Source organism: Amphiura filiformis, chromosome 16, assembly GCF_039555335.1.
Source record: "Amphiura filiformis chromosome 16, Afil_fr2py, whole genome shotgun sequence".
NCBI lineage: Eukaryota > Metazoa > Echinodermata > Ophiuroidea > Amphilepidida > Amphiuridae > Amphiura > Amphiura filiformis.
Genome location: NC_092643.1, coordinates 25,515,317 through 25,537,141, shown reverse-complemented (window position 1 = coordinate 25,537,141; position 21,825 = coordinate 25,515,317). Strand labels below are relative to the sequence as shown.

At 38.5% G+C, this 21,825-nt stretch overlaps 2 protein-coding genes across 2 annotated transcripts in view; both read left to right on the top strand.

The window, feature by feature from the left end:
* Positions 1–6,128, top strand: part of LOC140172518 (uncharacterized) — an 87,280-nt gene extending 81,152 nt beyond the window's left edge. The window contains exons 12-14 of the mRNA XM_072195664.1: positions 2,446–2,693; positions 5,915–6,030; positions 6,121–6,128. Of these exons, the coding sequence (XP_072051765.1) occupies positions 2,446–2,693; positions 5,915–6,030; positions 6,121–6,128 (372 nt within the window). The remainder of the gene's footprint in view (positions 1–2,445; positions 2,694–5,914; positions 6,031–6,120) is intronic.
* A 664-nt stretch (positions 6,129–6,792) lies between these two features.
* On the top strand, positions 6,793–19,201 carry LOC140135779 (centrosomal protein of 89 kDa-like). Its single transcript, XM_072157396.1, has 6 exons — positions 6,793–6,969; positions 8,759–8,926; positions 9,761–9,902; positions 15,288–15,377; positions 17,159–17,328; positions 18,897–19,201. The coding sequence occupies exons 1-6, from the start codon at positions 6,815–6,817 to the stop codon at positions 19,066–19,068; spliced, it is 897 nt and encodes a 298-aa protein (XP_072013497.1). The 5' UTR covers positions 6,793–6,814; the 3' UTR covers positions 19,069–19,201.
* Positions 19,202–21,825: the final 2,624 nt, after the last annotated feature.

Genomic DNA, 21,825 nt, shown 5'->3' with positions numbered 1-21,825 from the left:
CAATGGCTTTCTTGTACTATATGAAATGTGGTGAGCGATTTAAAATGCACATGCCCTTAGCAAACTATGATGCGTACCCACACTGCAGGGCAAAGAACAATGGAAATTGCCATAATTTGTGTGCATACTGCCGGGCAATGACGTCACATGCCAAGTAGTCTATAATTCAGCAAAAGGTCTAAAATTGAGGGATTAACTATTAAATATTGCCACAAATCATTTGAGATCACATTTTGGGCAGTATACCTAATAATATAGACTGATGAATAGACTGAATTTTAGACACTATACCCCCAGAGCAGCATTGGCATTTTACACATGGGTGGTTCTGGAATAAAAGCAAACATATTTGTATCATTTTGGGCTCTTATAAATCAGTGAAAAGAAGCAATTTTCCATTTCAGTGAATTGTTAACAAACAATTAGGTGTACATTAAAAGATTATTTGAGAGTAATTTTATATATAGTTGTACAATAATCAATATCATTTTGGGCTCTTATAAATCAGTGAAAACAGAGAAGATGAGAAGCAATTTTCCATTTCAGTGAATTGTTAACAAACAATTAGGTGTATGTTAAAAGATTATTTGAGAGTAATTTCAATATTGAATAATAGTTTATGATCTTCAGAAAAATCATAGCCCACAACAAAACATTTGGGCTGGCAAAGAAATTTTATTTGGGAGCTAGCAGTCCATGAATGTGTCTATAATTGTGTCCATAATTTTGTCCAGTAACAAAGGGCTAATACCCATATCTAAAATTTCCAATATTAGACATTTTGCTCAATTTTGGACATTAATTTTTATTTGTTTGGCTCTGAATAACATAAAGCCTCTTTTGAAGCTTATTTCCATTGGGGTCCATTTGAACACCAGGAGGGGTTAACACCCTACTCTTTTCGAAACTGGCTGTGAGATATAGGTATGGCTCTCTGTACACAGGACCGACGGCTAAACGTCCCCTCCGAAGGACGGAGTACTTCCATGATTCATTTACCCAATTCTAAAAGAACCATGGGGAGAGCAGAAGTCTGAATTTAATCTACAGAAGTTGCCAATTAATTTCAGACATTTTTTCCCCAAGTCACTATCCCAGCAAATCTCCACCTCCGGGAATTGAACCCGGGACCTCATGCACTAAAGGCAAGTAGCCTAACCATAAGGCCATGCTCTCCCATATAGTTAACTTATCAGTTGTTTTAAAACAGTTTAGAAGTTTAGAACAGTGACGAAACTGTACAAAAATTTTCTGGAATTTTCAAAACTATGGCCAGTATTCTTTTGTACAGGAAGAACTTTTTTTTTAGATTTTTGAAAGATTAGAGTTGGTCAGGTGAGGAAAAGCAAAATTTATTTTGTTTTATTTCTTTGCCTAACTATTGAATTAAACATAAAACTGATCAACTGGACTCACCGTTTGAGAGGCTACAGTATCGCACCTTATCCTTACTGATCAACTGGACTCACCGTTTGAGAGGCTACAGTATCGCACCTTATCCTTAACCTTCACAAACGTTTGCCTAACTATACTATGATCAGCTCTTAATAGGCGGGAATTATTTGGTTTTTGTTACTGCGCGAGTCAATAAAGTTCGAACTTATGCACGTGTAAATTCACAAAAGCGCGCGTCATTCACGCAAAACGCAAAGCGCAGTTCGCGTAGGTGCTGTGTCTAGCTGTGTGTACGCCATTCTGGATCAATCCACGATGTTATGAGTCCCGCCTATTACGAGCTGATCAGAGTATAGTGTAATAAAAATCACATGAATACTTACTGTTGTGGAGGTAACTAATCCCAAAACCATTATGATGAAATCTAAATACCGTAAGCAAAGGAAATGCTTGTAAGATTATGACCAAATGACCTTAGTGTGATTGCTTTGCCCTTCAGTATTGCATGCAGTCAGCTGAAAATGTGACATAATCTGTGATGCATGTATTTGTGCTTTTGGCCATCAAAATTGGATTTAAAAAAGTGAATATTGCATTGATTTTAATGCTCATGTTTTGCATGAAATTGCTATTTTTTATGCACAGCTGAATATTTTCTGCAACATGTAGGGTTCCTGCATAAATATTTCATAATTTCATTTATGCAAAATCCTTAATGAATGCAAAGGTTGGAACAATTAACACAAAATGATGTCATGTAAAGCTGAATTTATACTATTACTAATGATAACATCTGACCAATTAGATGGATTGTTTATTGCTGCTTTGGAAAGAACAAGACTTTCCATTGGCTGGAAAGAACCATGTGATTGATAGAGTGTAATCTTTATTAAGATGAATGAATGCCTGGTCTGTAAACCTGGACTGCAAGCCTGGTCTGCATGCCTGGTCTGTAAGTCTGTAAGGGCCACAGAGTGTGGCTAAGCCAGCCTAGTTCAAATGCTAATGTTTATTGAAAATCTTAACATGGATATCTTATCAATTTTTCAGAAGGGAGATCCACCTGGTTTGCCATCCAGAGGGGGCACACCACGATGGCTTACAGAAACCAAATATCTATCACCTCTTATCGTGGCCTATGAAGACATGCTGAAAGATAAACAGGATGTGATCGAGCTGTGTCAAAAAGATCTAGAGCACTTAAGGAAGGAAGCAGAGGATGTTGTACAGGAGAATCAGAGGTTACATGGGAAGATAGATCAGATGGGACAACCTTCTAGTGTCACACCTGCTGAGTGGTAAGATGATTGATATTTACAGAGCTGAAACTTTTCCTCTTTTTATTTTTAAATTTATGCATTTTTTGTTATATTCAGTCCAATTTTGAGCTTTTTTTAGCATGATTTTGCGCTATTTTCCTCTCTTTTCCCTCTTTTTTCACAAATGGGTAATTTCAGATCTGTATTTAGTCCCGGGATTTAGTCCAAATAAAAACTTGTTGTGCTGCCCTCAAGTGAAAAAACAAAATTGGTATGGTTTGTCCCAGAGGGCAGCACATAAGATAGTTGTTATTTGTAAGGGGGGTCATATGCAATATTACCATTTTTTACATCGCCATTGGATTAACACATATTATGAAATCTTCACAAACAATTCTAAATTTGTTACGTGGTGTCTAAACAAAATTAAGTTTTTCTAAACTGTTGGAGCATGACAAAGTGCCCCACTGTAGGTATGTTGTTTATTTTAAATGGACTGTCAGCCTTGTAGTTTTGTCAGCCTTGTATGCTGTGTGTCCTATACTGTGTGATATTAGTCCAAATAAAATTGTTGTGTTGCCCTCAAGGGAAAACCAAAATCAGTAAGGTTGATCCCAGAGGGCAGCACATAATTTTATTAGACCTTAGGGGCTGTCATTTTCTTCGGAAGGGGGGGGGGTTCATGAATATACTGGGGGGTCATAGAATTTTTAGACCAAAAATAGGGGGGTTATAATTATTAAGGAATTATTAAGGGCTGGTGACTCAAAATTCTTGCGCGCTGTGCACGCATTTTAAACTTTTTTTACACTTTTTAAACAAAATATGCGCACAATCTAGTTATACAATGCAAGATTTTTGCGCGCTCTGCGCGCCTTCTTTACACTTACGATCAAAATTTTTAACACGTTTCGTGCACTCTGCTCTAAAATTTAGGGGCGCTTCGCACCTTACTTCCACGATAGGAGGGGTCGTATAAAAATTTAGCCCGCGATAGGGGGAGTCGTAAAGAAATTGACTCCGGTCACCGACATATTCATGACCCCCCCTGCCGAAGAAAATGACATCCCCCTTAATACATGGAGCTGCCCAAACAGCAGTATAATAGGTGATTTCAATGTAGTGCCAAAATATAGCCCAGCCTTTCTTGCAGCGACTGACTGCCATAAAATCAAAGTTGTGGGACTTGAACTTATAGTATATAGCATTGGATATCATGTAGGAACAGGGTGGTGATAGAAACAATAATCTGTGCTACTTACCACGCTTGTGGACGGGTGGTTTTCTCACACGCTTCTCGCCACTGTAGCCTGTGTTCAATTTCCCTGCGTTGCCACATGTAGGTTTGGTTCGCCAGATCCATGCTCATCCTTGCAGGTTTTTCTGCTTCTAAAATTGGACCTCTTCCCATGTCCCTGTCTTGTTATATTCGGTTTGCATCCCTTTAATTTAGTAGCCTCTGAGCACTATTGGGCTTTGTCTGGATTCGGCTTTATATAGCTTTGGCTGAATGTTTTAAATAAATCAACCTTTTGTATAAATAGGGCATGCAAAATCTTCAAAAAGGAATAATAGTAAATCAGACAAGTCTGTATGTACTGACTTGATACCGTGTAACTTCAGACAAACACTCAGAAAATGGCAGAAACAGATGATAGTGTTCTGAAGTCTGCTTTCTCACCTCAAAGACATTAATTCATCACTTTTTCACTCACCTCTCACCTCTAACCAGGGACAGACTTAGGTTTCAGTTTTCTACTGGCCCTCCGGGCCAGTGAAACGGCAAATCTACTGGCCCTGCAATAAATTTACTGGCCCAACTTTTTCAATATGTTCTACTGCAAAAGTGCAAATAAAGAAGCATGTTCCCATGACGGTAACCAGAGGGCAGGTAGTGAACACCACCTCGCAAAATGCCAAAAAAAAGTCCCCTATTTTGACCCAAAAAGTCCCATTCACAAGCGTAGCAAGCACAAAAATAGAGGTTTTCAGTCCTTGTCGGTCAAAAAAGGTCCAAATTTTGAACAAAAGTCCACTTTTTAAAAATCCTGGTTACGGATGTACCTGCACGTTCCAATGCGACTTTTAAAGTTAGAGACTACCAGTTACCAAACTTGACACATGTTACTTGTGTGTTAACATTATTTTATTCTATGCCACCATGGACCCTAAAAATCTTTTTCCAGGATCTATGGTGCCACTTTAATTCAAGCAAACCTGAACATTTTTAATTGTTTTGTACTGAGCGTACTCAATATAGAGAGACTAGTCACTAACACAAGTTCAGTCAGTCCTTCCTTAATTAATAAATCTATAGTTCCAAAAGTTCACAAAAGAAAAGGTTCAAGTATGCGGTATTTGCTATATCGCTCTGATCGCTACCATCATCAGATAGAGCATGAAAGAGCTTGGAAATAGTATGTAGGTACATCGCCGAAAAAAACGGGCGTATATTTCCAACTTGCGTGCAACGCAAGGATAAGAACTTGAAATGGACAAAAAATCATTAAAAGGGCATTTCGTGATCCACAGCCTCATCCCCCCACTTTTCTCAAAAAAAGTTGCGATTTTTATATCACTGGAAACCTCTGGCTACATAATGTTTATGTACAAAATATTTCTTGCAGATTAATTCGTTTTTTAGCAAAGATATCGTGAAATTTGAATTTCGTTCTGGTGCACCAGAACGAAATTACAACGTATTGTTTATGGAGCAGTGTAATACACATAATCATGCATAACTCGCAAAACGCATAATATCGGAATCAACTGAAATTTTGGGAATATGCTTTTTTCGTGGATATGTACTGAAAAATGTCATAAAACGAGGATGCTAGGATCACGAAATACTAAAAATAAAAATTACACACAGGTGACAAGTGGGGCAGAAACTGTGTCCAATTGTGTCCATCACTGATTATATCTTGCCTCATATATGAGTTATAACAGGATCAAAAATCTAGTGGCCCGCCGGGCCAGTATTGTTGGAAGTTTACTGGCCCGAGGCAAAATCAACTGGCCCCGGGCCACCGGGCCACTGCTTAAATCCGTCCCTGCCTCTAACCAAGCTGGTTTTTACCAAGTTTGACTTCCCTTGTATCATGTGCAAGTACCCACGTAGGCTATCAAGTCACAATGATCTCTTCATGTCTGCATTTTACACTCATACATGTACAAGACCCAATAAGTTTGGGTCTCCTCTCCTCATGCATGTAGCTTTATTACAATGATTATACATTTTGTGTTTACTTCAAATGCAGGAATCAAATTCAGGAACAAGCTCGACTGGTTCTAGAAGAGAACCAAGTTGTATTAACACAACTTGACATACAACAGAAGAAACTGAAAGATGTTCACAAGAACCATGCACAGGAAGGTAAGTTATAAATCTTGTCTACTAAAGGTACCCATTGATGCATCATGTTATATATAAACCATTGAATGGGTGTTGCATGTCATTTTGCAGGTGCATAAGCAGGAGACTGAATGAGTGGAGAGTGAATGAGTGGAGAGTGAGTGAGTGGAGAGTGAGTGAGTGAATGAATGAATGAATAATGGAATGAATTAATGAACAAAATTAGTGAATGAAAAATGTCTTTTTAAGATGTCGCTGTTGGCTATTATGCTGCTGCTTCGGTTAAGTGTTCATAGCAGCAAGTACAATCCGCAATTCACCAACTATTATGTTGGTTTGTTTTGCCGGTTATAACAAATGCAGATTGCATGATAAAAATGTACATGTGTATAGCCACCGGGCCTTAAAGCTATGGTGCCAGTGCAGTCTGCTTTGGAAGTCTATTCCACTGTGGTATAGTTCTTGTGAAGAATGATGTGTGATAAAAAAAAAAGTTAAATCCTTCCCAAGCCTTTCGGCCCATTGGGCGGCACCTATCTCCGTTTACCCTAGGCCACATGCCTGCAAGCAGAAAAGCTACAGCAGGGGGTTAGTCCACTGGTAGCTATGTGTTTAACTTTCCCTACTCCATTCTTCCAATGCCGAACGCCTGGCAAGAAAGCAGTAGGTACCATTTTTAAAGCCTTTGGTATGGCCCGGCCAGGAATCGAACCCGCGACCTCCCGATCGTGAGGTTTGTGACTAATCTGATGTTATCATGTATTTATTTCACTCTCTAGTCGCTAGACTAGGCAAGAGAATTGCCATGGTAGAAGCAGAGAAGAACCAAGTTGAGATGGAGTTGTCTGATTTACAGCATAAGTACAGCGCTCTGAAGCAGCAACATGACAGGACCATTGTCAACAATGAGCGCAAGATGCCAATACAAGAACATATGGATACTATAGCTGAATATAAGAGGTTAGTACATTGTAAACTAGGGCCCTCTGCTGGGAAATATTATTAACATGACAATTTCTCATAGCAGCTGAGTGAAATGTACTCCTGCAACTTTGGTATAGATCTCCTCCACTGAAAATTCAAGCCAGTATAGATATTATGCAGTTTCATTGCATAAAATAAGAGATTCATTATGATGCAATTGTCATATATTATAGCAGACTTGAAGTCGAGTCATGAAACTCAAGCCTCGAGTTGTTTGGGATTTGAGACTTGAGTCCTAAAATTTGGGATTTGAGATACTGAGTCTAGTCGTGAGTCCTAAAATGTTGAGTCCCATCCAAGTCAAGTAGTCATTCGAGATGAGTCATTGAAGTATTCATTTGATTTGAGTCAGTAGGGATTTGGGACTTGAGTTGAATCACAATTCCTAAAATGTTGAGTCCAGTCTGAGTCAAGTTGAGCTATTCGAGTCAAGTTGTTACAAGTCCGATGTATAGCATGCATCCGAATGTCATCACTACATGTATATTGCCACCAATGTTGAAAGGTGTGACTATTGAATTCCACTTTGCTCCAATTTTGTGGTCTTTGAACTGAATTTAAGACCGAGTAGGAAGAAACTAAATCCAATGAATTGAGAGCTATATATAATACATGGATGTAGTATAAATGACTTGAAAATATGTGTAATTGAAATTGAAATTCTTATGTACACTTTGATCAGCTCGTAATCAACGGGCCTTATACAAAGATCTTTTAGTAAAGCTAGATGAGAATTAGTGTACATGTTCACGTAACCTCCTTCAACTCATTTGCATAGAATTGGATACCAGGATCGTATTCTGATTCGTTGAACTTCGAATTAGCATACATTTGGATACCTCCATGTTTGGAAAGGGTCCATCGACCCGGCCGTCGACGGTCCGCCATTTTTTTCCTTCAGATTTTGAGTTCATTTAGTAGACTTGCTTACCAGTTGTTTTCATTATCCTAACTACAGTTTGCACATTGAAAAGTGAACTTCAAGGTATGTGATGCGAAAAATTCTTGCCGTACCTTTTTTTATTCCTTTTTCAGCCGGGACGGTTACGTTTGCGGCTACGCATCGGTATAACCGGTTCTTGTGTATATTAGAATTCTGTGGCATTATAGCATCGCGGATTAATATCTAAATATTTTATTTCGAGAATTGTCTTGTGAATTCTTGCCAGAAGCATCTCAAATTATGCATTCAAGTCCAGTATGTTGTTTATTTGCTTTAAAAAGCACAATAGAGACCAGACAGGTCAACTATGACACTTTTAATGTGGGTTTACTTTTCGGCGTAGTGGTAAAAGCCTAACAATTCCCACCGATTACGAGCTGATCAAACTGTAATTCAGTTGACATTTGCTTGATTTACTGCCTACAGTTATTTACTGATTGAAATGAAACTTATCTCTACATGCACCTCCCCTTGAAACAATCATCCTCTGATTTCCAATGTCATGACCCAGTAGCTTGAGGTGCTTGTAGTCACTTTCTCCACTACCATTTTTCCCATCTATGTATTTTATTTTTTTTCCTGTTTGATTTCATGTATTTAAACCCAGCATTTGAACAATAATATCTTTTGGCTAATGTAACATTTTGTATTCAATACTTTTGATGAACATATTCGTGTACATGATAATTTCTTGTTAAATATCAAGCCTCCATCAAAGGAGGTGAAAGCTAAAGATATGAGTAAAAAAATGGCTTTTCCACATAAATACGTTCATCACAAAGCTACAAAATGCATTTATTTCAATACTCCTTCTACTTGTAGGTCTATGGATGAATTACGTCGCACACATGAAGACGAGCTAGAGAATTTGAGGTCAAAATTGACATCAGTCCAGAGTGAGAAGAAAAATGTTGCCATGAAGCTGGCTGAAATGCATGCTGGGAAGAGCCAGATGGAGGGAGAGATTAAAGCACTCAACAAGGCACAAAAGTAAATACTCTTTTCTATACAATCTTTTAAAATAATTTTTTTAATGTTTCAAAACACATTGCTTGGCATTTGTAATATTTACACCTAGTATAGTTGGAATCATCTGACATGCTGTGGTTTTAAGAAAACAGCACTTTTTATATTTTTTTTAAGATAATTATGATAATAAATCCCTCCATTGAGCTTTATGGTTAAGATGGTGTTTTTTCTTTTATGTTATCTCATTATGTCAGCATAAAAGGGATAGAAAACTTATCTATCCCTTTTATGCTGAAATAATGAGATAACATTATTAATGCTGAAAAATGATTATTTAAGTACAATTTTCATGCCAGTTACATATTATTACTTGGAAACAATGTCCAGAAAATGTTTTGAAAATGAAAATGGAAAAAAGTTTGTTTGTGTTTGTCTCTTTTTGTGTGTGTTGGGATTGGCTCATCATAAAGTTATGTCAAAATATTCCAAAGTTTCAAATAAGATACATAAACTTGGGTTTGACCTGCAGGAATATTTGGAAATTGCAGCGAAAGTGACAATGTTACAGCCGATTTAGCACTGCACTGACAATGCAGTGAAGTATCAACTGACAAAAGGTCCATTCATACTACGCCGTAATTGCTTTGCGATGTGGTGTGTTGGCGCACTGCTTTGTACTGCATTGCGATATCGCAATAAAGTTAAATACATTTTAACTTGGAAATGCGACGAGTTGCGGCAAAGAAATTCACTATGGTTACTGTTATGGTTACTAAGTGGCTAATTTTTAGTAGGGGCTTGAAGCATGTGGTTGTCATGTATATTAATTATCAATTGCAATTTGTTCATTTTCAGGAAATTAACCCATAAGTTGGGATTTTTAGAGAGAGAATTACAGCATGCTGAATTGAGAGAGGCAGATTCTAATAAGCACCTAAACAAAGTATTAGCCATTGCAGAACAAACAGCAGCTGAAAGGGATAGCTATGAAAAAATGGTATGTCTTTGAAGAATTATTAGATAATTTACATTATGTACCGTACACATAACACCACACCCCTATGGACGCTGTTTAGGACTATGCAAACATGGACTTCCAAATTTGTACTCAATCGACATACAGAGGACGGTTTTCGCCATTTTGTGTGTGTATTTTTGTGGTTATGGAATTTAACCTAGTAACTGCGGACATTATCTCTTACATTACGATTGAGGACGTATTTTGCAAATATGTTATACATGTACATGCATTTGCAGTCATTTGCAGACTTCCACTAACCGTAGATGGTCCCCCCATTGCCGAGTGGTCCGCAGTTGGCATGTAGATACTTGATACTTGATAGGTGACTTCCATAAAAGCATTATCTGCTGTCCCGGAAGCTGGCAACAATGTGCATGTGGTCCAAAGTGCAGAAAATTAAATGCTGAAGAAACTTAAGGTGCGGTGTGGTTAAAAACTAGATGAGTTGCTGTCTACCAACTCTTGCGGAGGCTGCTGGCTGCAACTGCCTGATGAAGGGCATCGCAGCTAAGTTGAAAGCCTCTGGTGATGTTGCAAGCACAGCCTGGGTTGGGAGCAAATTCCACAATGGTATGACTCGTGGGTAGAAAGAATATCTATAAATATCAAGGTTGGTCTGCAGATGGTGGTATCTCAGTTGGTGCTGCCCTCTTCCTGGTCTTGTGTTGGGTTTGATGCATTGAGGTAGAGTGATGTTCACTAGTCCGAAGCGAATCTTGAAAAACATGTTAGCCTGGGCAAGTAGCCGGCGATGTTCCAGTGTGTCCCAGTGTAATGTGTTGATCATGGCAGTGGCGCTGGAGGATCTACTATAATCACCCATGGTGAAAGCGTGCTGCCTGCCTCTGCACACTCTCAAGCATTGATTTATCACGCTCTGTATAGGGGTTCCACACGGCTGCAGCATACTCTACTTGGGGTCTAACTAGGCACTGGTATGCCTTCTCCTTTACAGTGCGATCACAGGGTCCAAGATTACGCCGGATTAACCCCAGTGTTCTTGATGCCTTGGCTCTGATGTTTGTTATGTGTTTACTCCAAGTTAAATCAGATGAGATGGTGACGCCTAAGTATTTGGTAGACGGTTCCTTGGGTATTGTGTCTGTGCCTACAGAGTATTGGTAATCAAGTGGCTTCTTCTTCTTGGTGATCGTTACATGGACACACTTTTGCACATTAAATTGCATTCCCCATCTCTCAGCCCACTCAAACACTTTAATCAGGTCTTGATGTAGTGCCCTCTGGTCATCAGGAGATGTTATATTCCTGTAAATTACACTATCATCCGCAAAAGACGCATACTCGATGTAATACCATCTGTGATATCATTGATGAAGATGAGGAATAATACGGGACCCATAACTGAGCCCTGCGGCACTCCAGAGGTGACAGGACACCATTCCGACTCTTCGCCATCAACAGCTACACATTGTGTGCGACCAGATAAAAAGGCTCCTATCCATTGTTGTGTTGGGCCATTGATTCCATAAAAGGATAACTTGTGGAGCAAGTGTTGATGAGGCACTTTGTCGAATGCCTTGCTGAAATCTAAAAACAAGACATCCGACTGCCCACGTTGGTTGAGTGTGGTAGACCAATCATTTACAGCTTGCAGTAATTGGGTATCACAAGAGAGTTTTCTCTAAACCCATGTTGATTATTTATGATGACATTGTTTTTGCTCAAATGTTTGGCAAGATGACTAACCACAATATGCTCTTGCACTTTGCAGCAAATGCAGGTAAGACTCACTGGGCGATAGTTTTCTGGGTTGGTTTTATCACCTTTCTTAAATATCCCAGTAACTCTTGCTTTGGTCCAGTCTGATGGAAGTTTACCAAGTCTGTAGGATTGCTGCATGATGTTAGTTAGCATTGGTGCAAGATCGTCAGCATACTCATGTAACATTCTGGCTGGAATGTCATCCGGTCCACTGGCTTTATTTGACTTGATGTAAGACCAAAATTTTTTGCCATCAGAAGCTAAACTGTCCCCTACAGTGTTATTGATGTAGTCTGTATGCGCTTCTGCCACGAGTTTTTGAACTTTATTTCGCTGAGCCTTGTACTTCACCCAGTCACTCTGTTTTTGGATGATCTGGCTTTGTTGTATGACCTATCCGTCTTCTCATGTGACGAATAATGTCTCGTGAAATCCATGGGTGGGAAATCTTCCCTTTTGATAGCTGATGTGGAATACAGCTCTCCATGGCGTTGCAAACTGTTTGTTTAAAAAAGTCCCAATTTTCATCTATACTGCGTAGGTCTGGAGATGATAAGAAGTAATCTTCAGTGGCCTTCTTCAGCGACTGCTGAACTTTGGTGGAATCAGCTCTCTTGTAGTTCCATATCATACGTGGTTGACACTTTCTTGGCTTTGGTGATATGTCAATGTCAAAGTTGACAATAAGGTGATCACTAATGCCAGGTGCCGTATGCACCTGAGAAATGAGCCCTTCATTGGTAGCTAAGATGAGGTCCAGTACGCTGTTGGAGGCTGGACGTGTTACATTTGTTTGCAGCTGAGCAAGCCCTAATTCATTTAGCACATCGATAAAATTGTTATGAGCACTGGACGTGGATGACTTAGTTGTAGTCATATTCTCCCAATTAATATCAGGGAAGTTGCAGTCACCCGCAATGATGATATTTGGCAGGGTGTGGACATGTTTTTTAAGAATTTCAGTCACACTGTCTTGGAGCTTTGATAGTATTTCCTTCACCTTGGTGTATCCTGGAGGACGATAGTAACTAGCAAGGTACAAGGTTCCACTCTTGGCAAATTCCACAGAAATCCAAGTAATCTCACTGTCCGTATCAAATTCCGCTCTTTCCACCACAACAATATCATCCTTCACAGCCACGAAAACTCCCCCGTCAGCTGCATTTCTATCCTTACGGATGACGGTGTATTTTTCTGGGAAGATAGAATAGGTTGGGATGGAGCTGTCCAATTTTGATTCGCAACCAAATATGATGTCAGGCTGGTGATGCTCAATCTCGGCTTCAAACTTCTGCCGTTTTCTTATTCCCTTCAAGCCATCACAGTTTATTTGCATAGCCTTAATTCTCCTCGCCTTGGTTTTTCTAGCTGGCTTGTGATGATCAGTGTCACCAGTGTTCTTTTTAGGTGTTGAGGTGGCCATAGGTGTTAAATTACTCATGCTGTCATTTGTGCCCGAGAACTGATCATCCAAACTATCAAAGGGATTGCTCACTCGAGGGATGAACTTGATATAAAAAATGTAGAGGAGAAGTTCGGTAACGCACAGGAACAACACATCCAAGAAAAGCTGGTCTGATTACATAAGACGTCATATATCTCCTTACCCATGCCAACACACTGGACGTGTAGCCATTGGTTACAGTGATCACAGCAGATGGCATTGTTGTTGTTCCGCACTTCTTTCTTGCAAACCCCGCATGGATATTTGGGGCCTGGATTAACCTCTACTTGGCCACTCATAAGCAAGGTAAGCAAGATAAGCTTCTTGGGTAAGCTTAGAGAATTTTTGCAAGTACTGTTACTGTTCGTCTTCCTATCAGTATCCCCATGATGTGAAATGGAATAAAAGAATGCCTGTTTACTTTGGGCAATACTTAAACCAAGCTTCATCATGTGTCTGTTATCAATGGAATGTTGGTAGTAATACTTTAATGAGGTAGATGCTTCATTATAGGTTGGTATTACAAGATCGAGATTCTGCATGAAACCAATACCGCCAATGTCACTAAATTCATAGAGATTAGCTGCCTGGATTTTATGATTATAGAGCAGGACACCAATAGTCATTGTCATCAAGAGAGATTTCAGTAGAACTTCCATCATTCAGTTTAATAAGAGCAATGGATTAATCCTACCTCAATAGTTGAACACACAAAGAGACTGCAAAATTCAGCAGTGTTGTCAAACCAGCACAGGTTCCAAATTCAGCAGCCTTCCTCTGATTGTCTTGATGACACCATGATGGGTAGTTGAGCACACAAAGAGACTGCAACCTCGATAGTTGAACACACAAAGAGACTGCAAAATTCAGCAGTGTTGTCAAACCAGCACAGGTTCCAAATTCAGCAGCCTTCCTCTGAATGTCTTGATGACACCATGATGGGTTGGGTCAGGAAGAGTCAAAATCTTGGGAACTAAGATCACTTCTAGTAACAGCAACCTCATGTAGTGATGGATGAACTCTAAATAACCACACCAAATGATGTTTGGAAGAATAAAGACTCAGAAAGTGTGAAAAATGATGAGCAAAATACAGAGCTTCTCTGCAAGTGGACCACACAACAGAGTTGCCATGATCTCAGTGTGTGTGTGTGTCCTCAATTGAAGGCAATTGCACATACACCCACCCTGTGTATAAATTTATGTTGTATTTTTGTGTGCTGTATGCATAAACTCTGGGATTAAGTCTACGCATCATTTTAGGTGTCATATGTCATTCAGTATTGGCTCTTTTTGCCAAAACATCCCAAAAGTGCTTTGGGGCCCAAAGAACAGCAACCCAGGCATTGATATTTCTTTTTATGCATTGCATAATGGGTTACATGTGCTACATATTTAGGAAGTTGATTCAGAAAATGAACTCTCAAATGGTTGTTGGAAAAATGAGCAATTTCTAATAGGGGTTGTGCGTGAAATTATTGATTGGCTCCAAACAAAGGATTTGAGCCGGTGTACCTACCTACCTATCCTCTTCGGGCCCTGTGGCCCATAAGGCTGCAAGTCTCCAGCTGTTCCTTTCTCTAGCTATTGGCTTGGCTTCACTCCATGACCTCCACCCTAATAAAGCCGGTGTCCTTCACCGTAATCATGGCGCAGTGCAGTCCATTCAATCAAATGTTGTCATCAACCTATTTGATTGTAGTGCATTTGTTATGTGTGTGAGACGAAATGTCGCATTAGATTGCAATCACGCTTTTGTTGTATGCATTTGAGTAGTCCGCCATATTTACGGTATGATACTTCATATGCACAACCTCTATACATTCTTGAAAGGGATTATGCAAGGAATAGGTCAGCATACAGACAACAATACAGGTGTAGATGAACAGTGTAATCAAGTAAAGTAGGTAATGGGGATACGCATCCTGCACAAGAACAAATAAACACAATTGCCTAATAGATAAGGCGTCCGTTTAGAGATCGGAAGGTTGTGGGTTCGATTCCCGCGCCGGCACATTCCCTTGTTTGTTTTTTTCAAGTTGGGTTATGTGCCGGTCGGGATTTGTATTTATATGTTGTCTTGTTTAATTGTAACACTTTGGGTTGGTAAACTGTTCACTCTTTCTTAGTGTAATCAAGGTCAAATTATAGCATAAGTGCAACAAAATAATGAACAAATATATTGTTATTATCCAGGCTAAAGCACAAGCTCAAGAAAAGAAGAAAGCTATGAATAAAATGCTTGACAGCAACATCACAATAGGAAGAATGGAAGAAAAATTGAAGGTAAGGTATCTGTCAGTTAAGTTTTCAGCATTTAATGTTGAAATACACAGTGTGAAGGTAAACTCATCTGTATCTTCCTTTATTTAGAGTATCACATAAAAGTTGCATGCTCACCTGAAAAATAGGATCTTATTGAGATGGTTCCAAAGAGTACTGACTACCTACAACCTTGACGAAAAATGTTGCCACACCTGAGCGTTAATTCCCCGCTCCCCTATGGCAATGTTGATTTGGACAAAATCGTCATCATGTCTACATTTCAGTCTCCCAACATTGTAAGATGGGGGGGAGGAGAGTCTAAATTGAATGTGCATGCATTTGTGCAACTATTGTACAAAGATATTAAATCTGGTACTGTCACATATTTAGCTCTGGCGATTGCTTGATTTTTAGCACGTGCAGGTGTGGCAACGAATTTCCGCCAGGGTTGTAGGTGTTCACCCATGTAGTAACATGTAACTCTCAGTTCATGTAAATGTGGGATACAAGTGTCCCAAGGCAATATAGAATCCAATTAGTTTTTCGATCGACCATCGATGCTTGATCGATCCTTATTATTTATAAAATCAATTAATTGCCTATTGTTAATTGTGATTACCTATGAATCTTTGCATATACCATTGACCAATATGAATTTGCCAGTAATTCTGAATAATTAGTTGGTAGCATCGAAGCAGCATCAACGGTCAATTAAAAGATCAAACATATTTGGTTCTTGTGCCTAAGTAGTCAGGGAGTACTGCCCTATGTACTACTTGGCAGTTGTTATGCCAGTTGAATTCCAGTGGTACATTATTAGTACTAGAGATGCATATACTCTGCAAGTGCAGACTTGACATTTTTAAAATGGATTTTTAGCAGCCTCCACCCAGGCAGCACATATGGATAAATTAAACCAAGAGGGTTCATTTTCATTTTATTTTTCAACATTGTATAAAATATTTCAGTTGTAAGAGATACTGTAGTTTAATTTCATCCATCAGTTATTTTCAATAGTTTAAATTTAACCTGGTGCTTTTACAGGAGAGTTTATTTATGATGTGGCATATTTTTATCCATCCAAAACTATTATTGTGATGTAATCTAGCAAAATCAGTCAGAACTCGGAAATATTGATTTTGAGACATAGCCAAACAAAAGAAGTATTTTCTTTTGTTTCCTGTTGTTTTGAAAACTCTTTAACTGCTCCTATCTTTTGAACTGGTTGTCCAAATTTAATGGAGTGTTATGCAAAATGTAGCTTTACAAATGCTGTATACAATCCTGTAAGGAACTAAAAATTGGATATGTCCGACTTCAGACTGATTTTGCTTGATCACACCACAAGTATAATTAAAGACAGAGATAAAAAGAATTTATCGCGTCTGATGTCACTGTCAATTACGACCGTTGATTGGTTTACACAGGTTAATAGCGCGTAAAAGGAAGACCGATCTATCTGGTGCTGATCGGAGAAAAGGAATAGCAGCAAATGGCGAAATATTAGGTACTTTTACCCCGGACTTTTACTAGGCAAAAAGCAGCTTTTCTTGGCATCGTTGACATGGTGCCTTCGCGAAAGAAAGTTTCCTACTATGAAGACCTAACTTTTGAGATGGTTTGCATGTTTGAAGGTGCAAAATTAACAATAAGGCGCCCAGTTATACCGCCGCGTTCAGCAAGTCATCATCACGACACTTGTAAACAAACCGTGCTCGAATTTGATTGACAGATGACGTCAGACGCGATAAATTCTTTTTATCTCTGTCCACAATTATAACACCTCATTTCAAATCTTATAGATGTATAAGTTACAAGCTAAAGAGAAGATGGGGCAGCTATCAATGGAAATGGAAAATCAAGAAGGCAGCCATAGTAGCAGACTACGACAGTATGACAGAGAGGTCAAACATCTACAGCAATTACTTAGGGATAAGCAGGATGTGTTAGATTCACTGTCATCAGATAAGAAGTAAGTCAAGATGTCTAGAGTATGATGATTTTTTAAATGTAATTGAAGTAATTCTTGGCAAGCTGGAACATGCGCATTGCGTCCATGTTGCGTACTAAGCGTGTACACAATGTAAGGCGTGTGTATGCTTTCTTCTGTACCGCGCTATCTGCGTGTGTGTTTATCGCAGAGCCACTAGCGTTCATAATGTTCGAGATTGGCCAAGAATTACTTAATGTACCTGTAGTTTGCGTATGACGACCTGCCAACCAGACCAAAAATGCCGTACTGCACAGGTCAGTAACCAATCATGTCGTGCCTTTGCTGACGTCAGACACAAACTAGTCTTTTAAACATTTTAAATACTGCTTTAACCATGTTGATAGTATTATATGAATGTTTTTTATTTATGTGTCATAGAAATTCAATCTTGACTTCTTGCTCCTGTACAATATGATGTTCCTTAAATGTGTATTAGTTTAGTGCAATTTGTAAAATCGCCTTAATTCTGAATTTGATGTAGACTTTTGTCAATGTGGTTTAAATTTTCCTATATTGCTGGTGCTCTTCTTTTAATTAATATTTGTGTACATTATAATATAGCTTTTAACCTATTTTATATTTTAAAAACCGTGTCATTGTGTTATGGATGCATGCTTGTGGATTTAGGATGAAGGTGCGCTATGGGAGTAAGATGTGGGTGCAAGGGGTGTGTGGTGGGTGCGTTTGTAGCGCGAGTGTGAACTTGGTGAATGTGTAAGTGGTATTCAGATATATATGTTGCAATATAAGGTCTACAACTTTTATTTTATTCTGGTGATTATATTTATCTTCTTGCCTATTTTCTTAGATTTTGATGTCATACTGAAATGAGTTTTACTGGGTTTTAAAAATTTTAAAAATATTATATGTTCTTATGCTTTCATTTTTTTTTAATATACTGTCTATTGTTTTTATAATGTTTTAATAATTGTATGCGTACTAATTTATAATTCTGTTACTTTAATGTGTATATGCCACGGACATGTGGAAGAACAATGACTTTTATATTGAACATGTTTTACCGTGAATAAATAAAGATATTATTATTATTATTATTATAATTCCGTCTTCAATCCTAATAAACTTTGGCCAAGGTTTAACCGGACTGTCAAGTCTCAGAAATGCATGATTAGTTCGTAAATTTTGTCATGCACAATATAAAAAAAATTATACATTTTTCAGAAGGAACAAAGCCAAGGAATGTAAATATTAACATAGATTAGGTGTCAAAACAACCATTTTGGATAAGGAAACTAAATTTTTGGCCTCATTTTTTGTAACATATTTTAAAAATATGTAACTGTTCAAAACAAACCTATAATAAAAGCCAATGGGTATTGCTGACTACCAACAAACCCACAGAATCATTTTTACAGAGTAGTGAAATACCTATTGCAAATATTGCAGAATAAACAATGTTCAGAAATCAATGAAACAAGAATACATGATATGCCCCTTTAATTTTTCACCTGATCTTAACAGCAATTTTAGCTTCAAATTGCTTATTTGGTTGACCATTTTGCATACATATGAACTTTGTGTTTCAGGAAAGTTGAAGATCAGTTAGAAACAGTCTGGCAGACGGCAACAGCGGATAACAAACGGATGAAGGCAAAGTTAGCACATAGTATGAAGGGCAGCATGAAAAATACTTTTGATGGACCACCGTTTGGCTCAGACTCTGATAATGTGGGTTTGCTCTCATCAGAAAGTGATTGATGGAGAGAGAACAATAGCTGGTGACAAAAGAATAAGGGCCACACTTGCATGCAGCATGAAGAGAAGCTTAAAGATCAGTGCAGTTTAAAGAGCAGAAGAGAAGTTTAAAGAGCAGTGCTGATGGTATATCTCATCGTTCATGGACAGCCATTTGGGTTAGTCTCAGATCATGTGGGTTGCTCTTGTTAGACCATTGATGGAGAGAGAGCAAGAGAGAAGAGATATAAAATGAACGAAGGCCAAGTTGGCACATAGCATGAAGAGTAGCATATAAAGCATGCAGTATGGATGGACAGCCATTTGGATCAGATTCAGAATTATGTGGGTTTGCTCTCCACAGAAAGCATTTGACAGACAGACAGACAGAGAGAATAAGAGCAGGTAATAAGGTAATGAAGGAAAAGTTGGCACGTAGCATTAAATGCAGTGAAGTTGGCCAGCTGAAAAGTCCTGATTCAGATAATGCTGATTTCACATCTCAGAAAGCAATAGATGTGCATCAGCTCATGATAAAGTACCTGGAGGTAAAGCTGGCAGGTAGCATAAAAAGTGAAAGCAGTGCCGCTAAAATTTGATTCACTTTAAGTTCAGTTGTGATGCAGGTGGATATAGCGCTGGTCCAGTATTAAATCGTGCACATAAAGTTAATTGCACAGGGTGTACATGAGCGGTTTGTTGGTACACTTGTGGCACAACCGTTAAAAAGCACTTCTATTGCTTCCAACTTGGGTGCTGCCACCTCTCACATGAGTCTCGTGCAGTTTTATGCACCTTGGGCACTTTCTCACGCTCTCATGCCAAGGTAGTAAAATCTTGTGCATCATCAAAATATAGTTAGAGAGATTTTGTGCTTCCCTACAACCCTATTCCCTATTCACTTTTTTAGATAGTTTTGTCATAATACTGAGAAAAAGCAGAATGAGTCCAAGCCAGGTTGCTTACTTCAGAAGCAGCTATACTAGGGTTACAATGTGCAGGACCAAAGCCAATGCAGGGTTAATTAAAACAAATGCGACCATACAGTATTCAAGTAACCTAGCAGGATGTCAATTCCAAAGGGCTAGCTCTTCATCAAGAAGTCGCTGGTTACAGAAAGTATAATGCCCGGGCTTGCAACCAGAAATGACTATGTCTAAAATGGATATTTTGGGACATATGAGCTTTAAAAATGTGAATGTTGCTTGAAAACCAGAAATTTTAACAAAAATGATGATCTTCTAAAAATTCTTAGTTAATTTTGAAATAGAAGACATGACACTGCTGGTACAAATACTATCCCACATCCTGAAATTGTGGACTTTTTTAAAAATGGACATAATCAGTTGTGGTTCTGAGTCCTCGGACTACCCTGATACAAAGAATAATCCAATAATCAATTTTTAAAGCAGCTATACTATGACCAAAACATTGTCTTTCACCAGCTGAAAATGGTGCAATTTCATTTCATTTCTGAGTTTGTAATGAAGAAAAAGGGCCAAAGAATGTTACTGATCTAAAAGAGATGACATAGATGTTGGACACATTGTTCCTCAGGAAAAGTATTTCACATAATATTAACATTATAAGAATTAATTCATTTCAACATTAAAAGAATTTAAAATATATTTTCTGAATGACAAAGTGAAATATCAGAAGTGAAGGAATGCAACATTATACCACCAAGCCTTGACTACTATTTACTCAATTAAACTGCCAAAGTTGTGCTCTCATGTATAGATTTATAGATTGGTAATTCTGATGATTTGTAATTGTGTTACTTTTCAAAAGTGTGTGTTATTTTTGAATATGTTAATATCTTTCAAATTTCGTTCAGCTATTGCTGAAGAAATATAGGAGGTACTGATTTTGGTTCCTAACATCCCGTTTGCACAGAGCCTGAAGTCGACTTCAGTTAAATTTGAACTTGACTTCATTTGTGTGTAAACAGGCTCGCTCCATTTTGAACTAGACTTCTGAATTTGTTGCCGCAGATTGAAGTTGACTTCTCTGTGTATAAGCGAGGTCTATGTTTAACAATTTAATATAGTGGGTGGGTATCCCATATTAGTGATACAGCACTTCAAAAGGGTGAACTTGCGGCAAAGTGTTCGTCAAGGTATAAATTAAAATAGACAAAAAAATAGCTAAAATAATAAGAATTTGGGATGCTATTTTACTTATGAATACCTTGATAAATTTTAACAAATTAGGTGTCATTTTAAAGCTTGCAAGATGCTTTCAAAGCAGAAATACTGAACTCAAAATTTCCCCTACAAAGTCCCCTCATTTGATGTGCTGCGTCATATACACACGGGGTGATGGGAAGTCCCTTACTCAGTCTCCTAGTCCTTATGATTTTGGACTCTATCATGTTTGCGTGCACTCTTGGAGGCGATATAGTGTACCTCCAGATTGTTTTGTTGAAAGCACTGAGCGAACTTGTTATCTAGATGTATAATTGGTTGTGCTTATTTGTTCAAACCACCCAGCAAACCTCAATGTGATTATTACTACAGGATTCCTTTTGCGGGCTCCTGCACAGGTGCCCCATTGCCAAGGTACCTGACTGGTACACACAGATCCTACACAGTACTAATGCTGCTACTGCACAGGATCCACCAGCAGAGGTACTGCCCTAGTACTACACTGAAAAATGTGTAAGTACTCTGTGTGTACCAGTCACCTTGGCGACGGTGTACCCATGCAGGTAGCCGCAATAGGAATCTTGTAGTGTATGTTATCTCTGTATAAGGGGTCATGCTCATTTAAACTTTGATA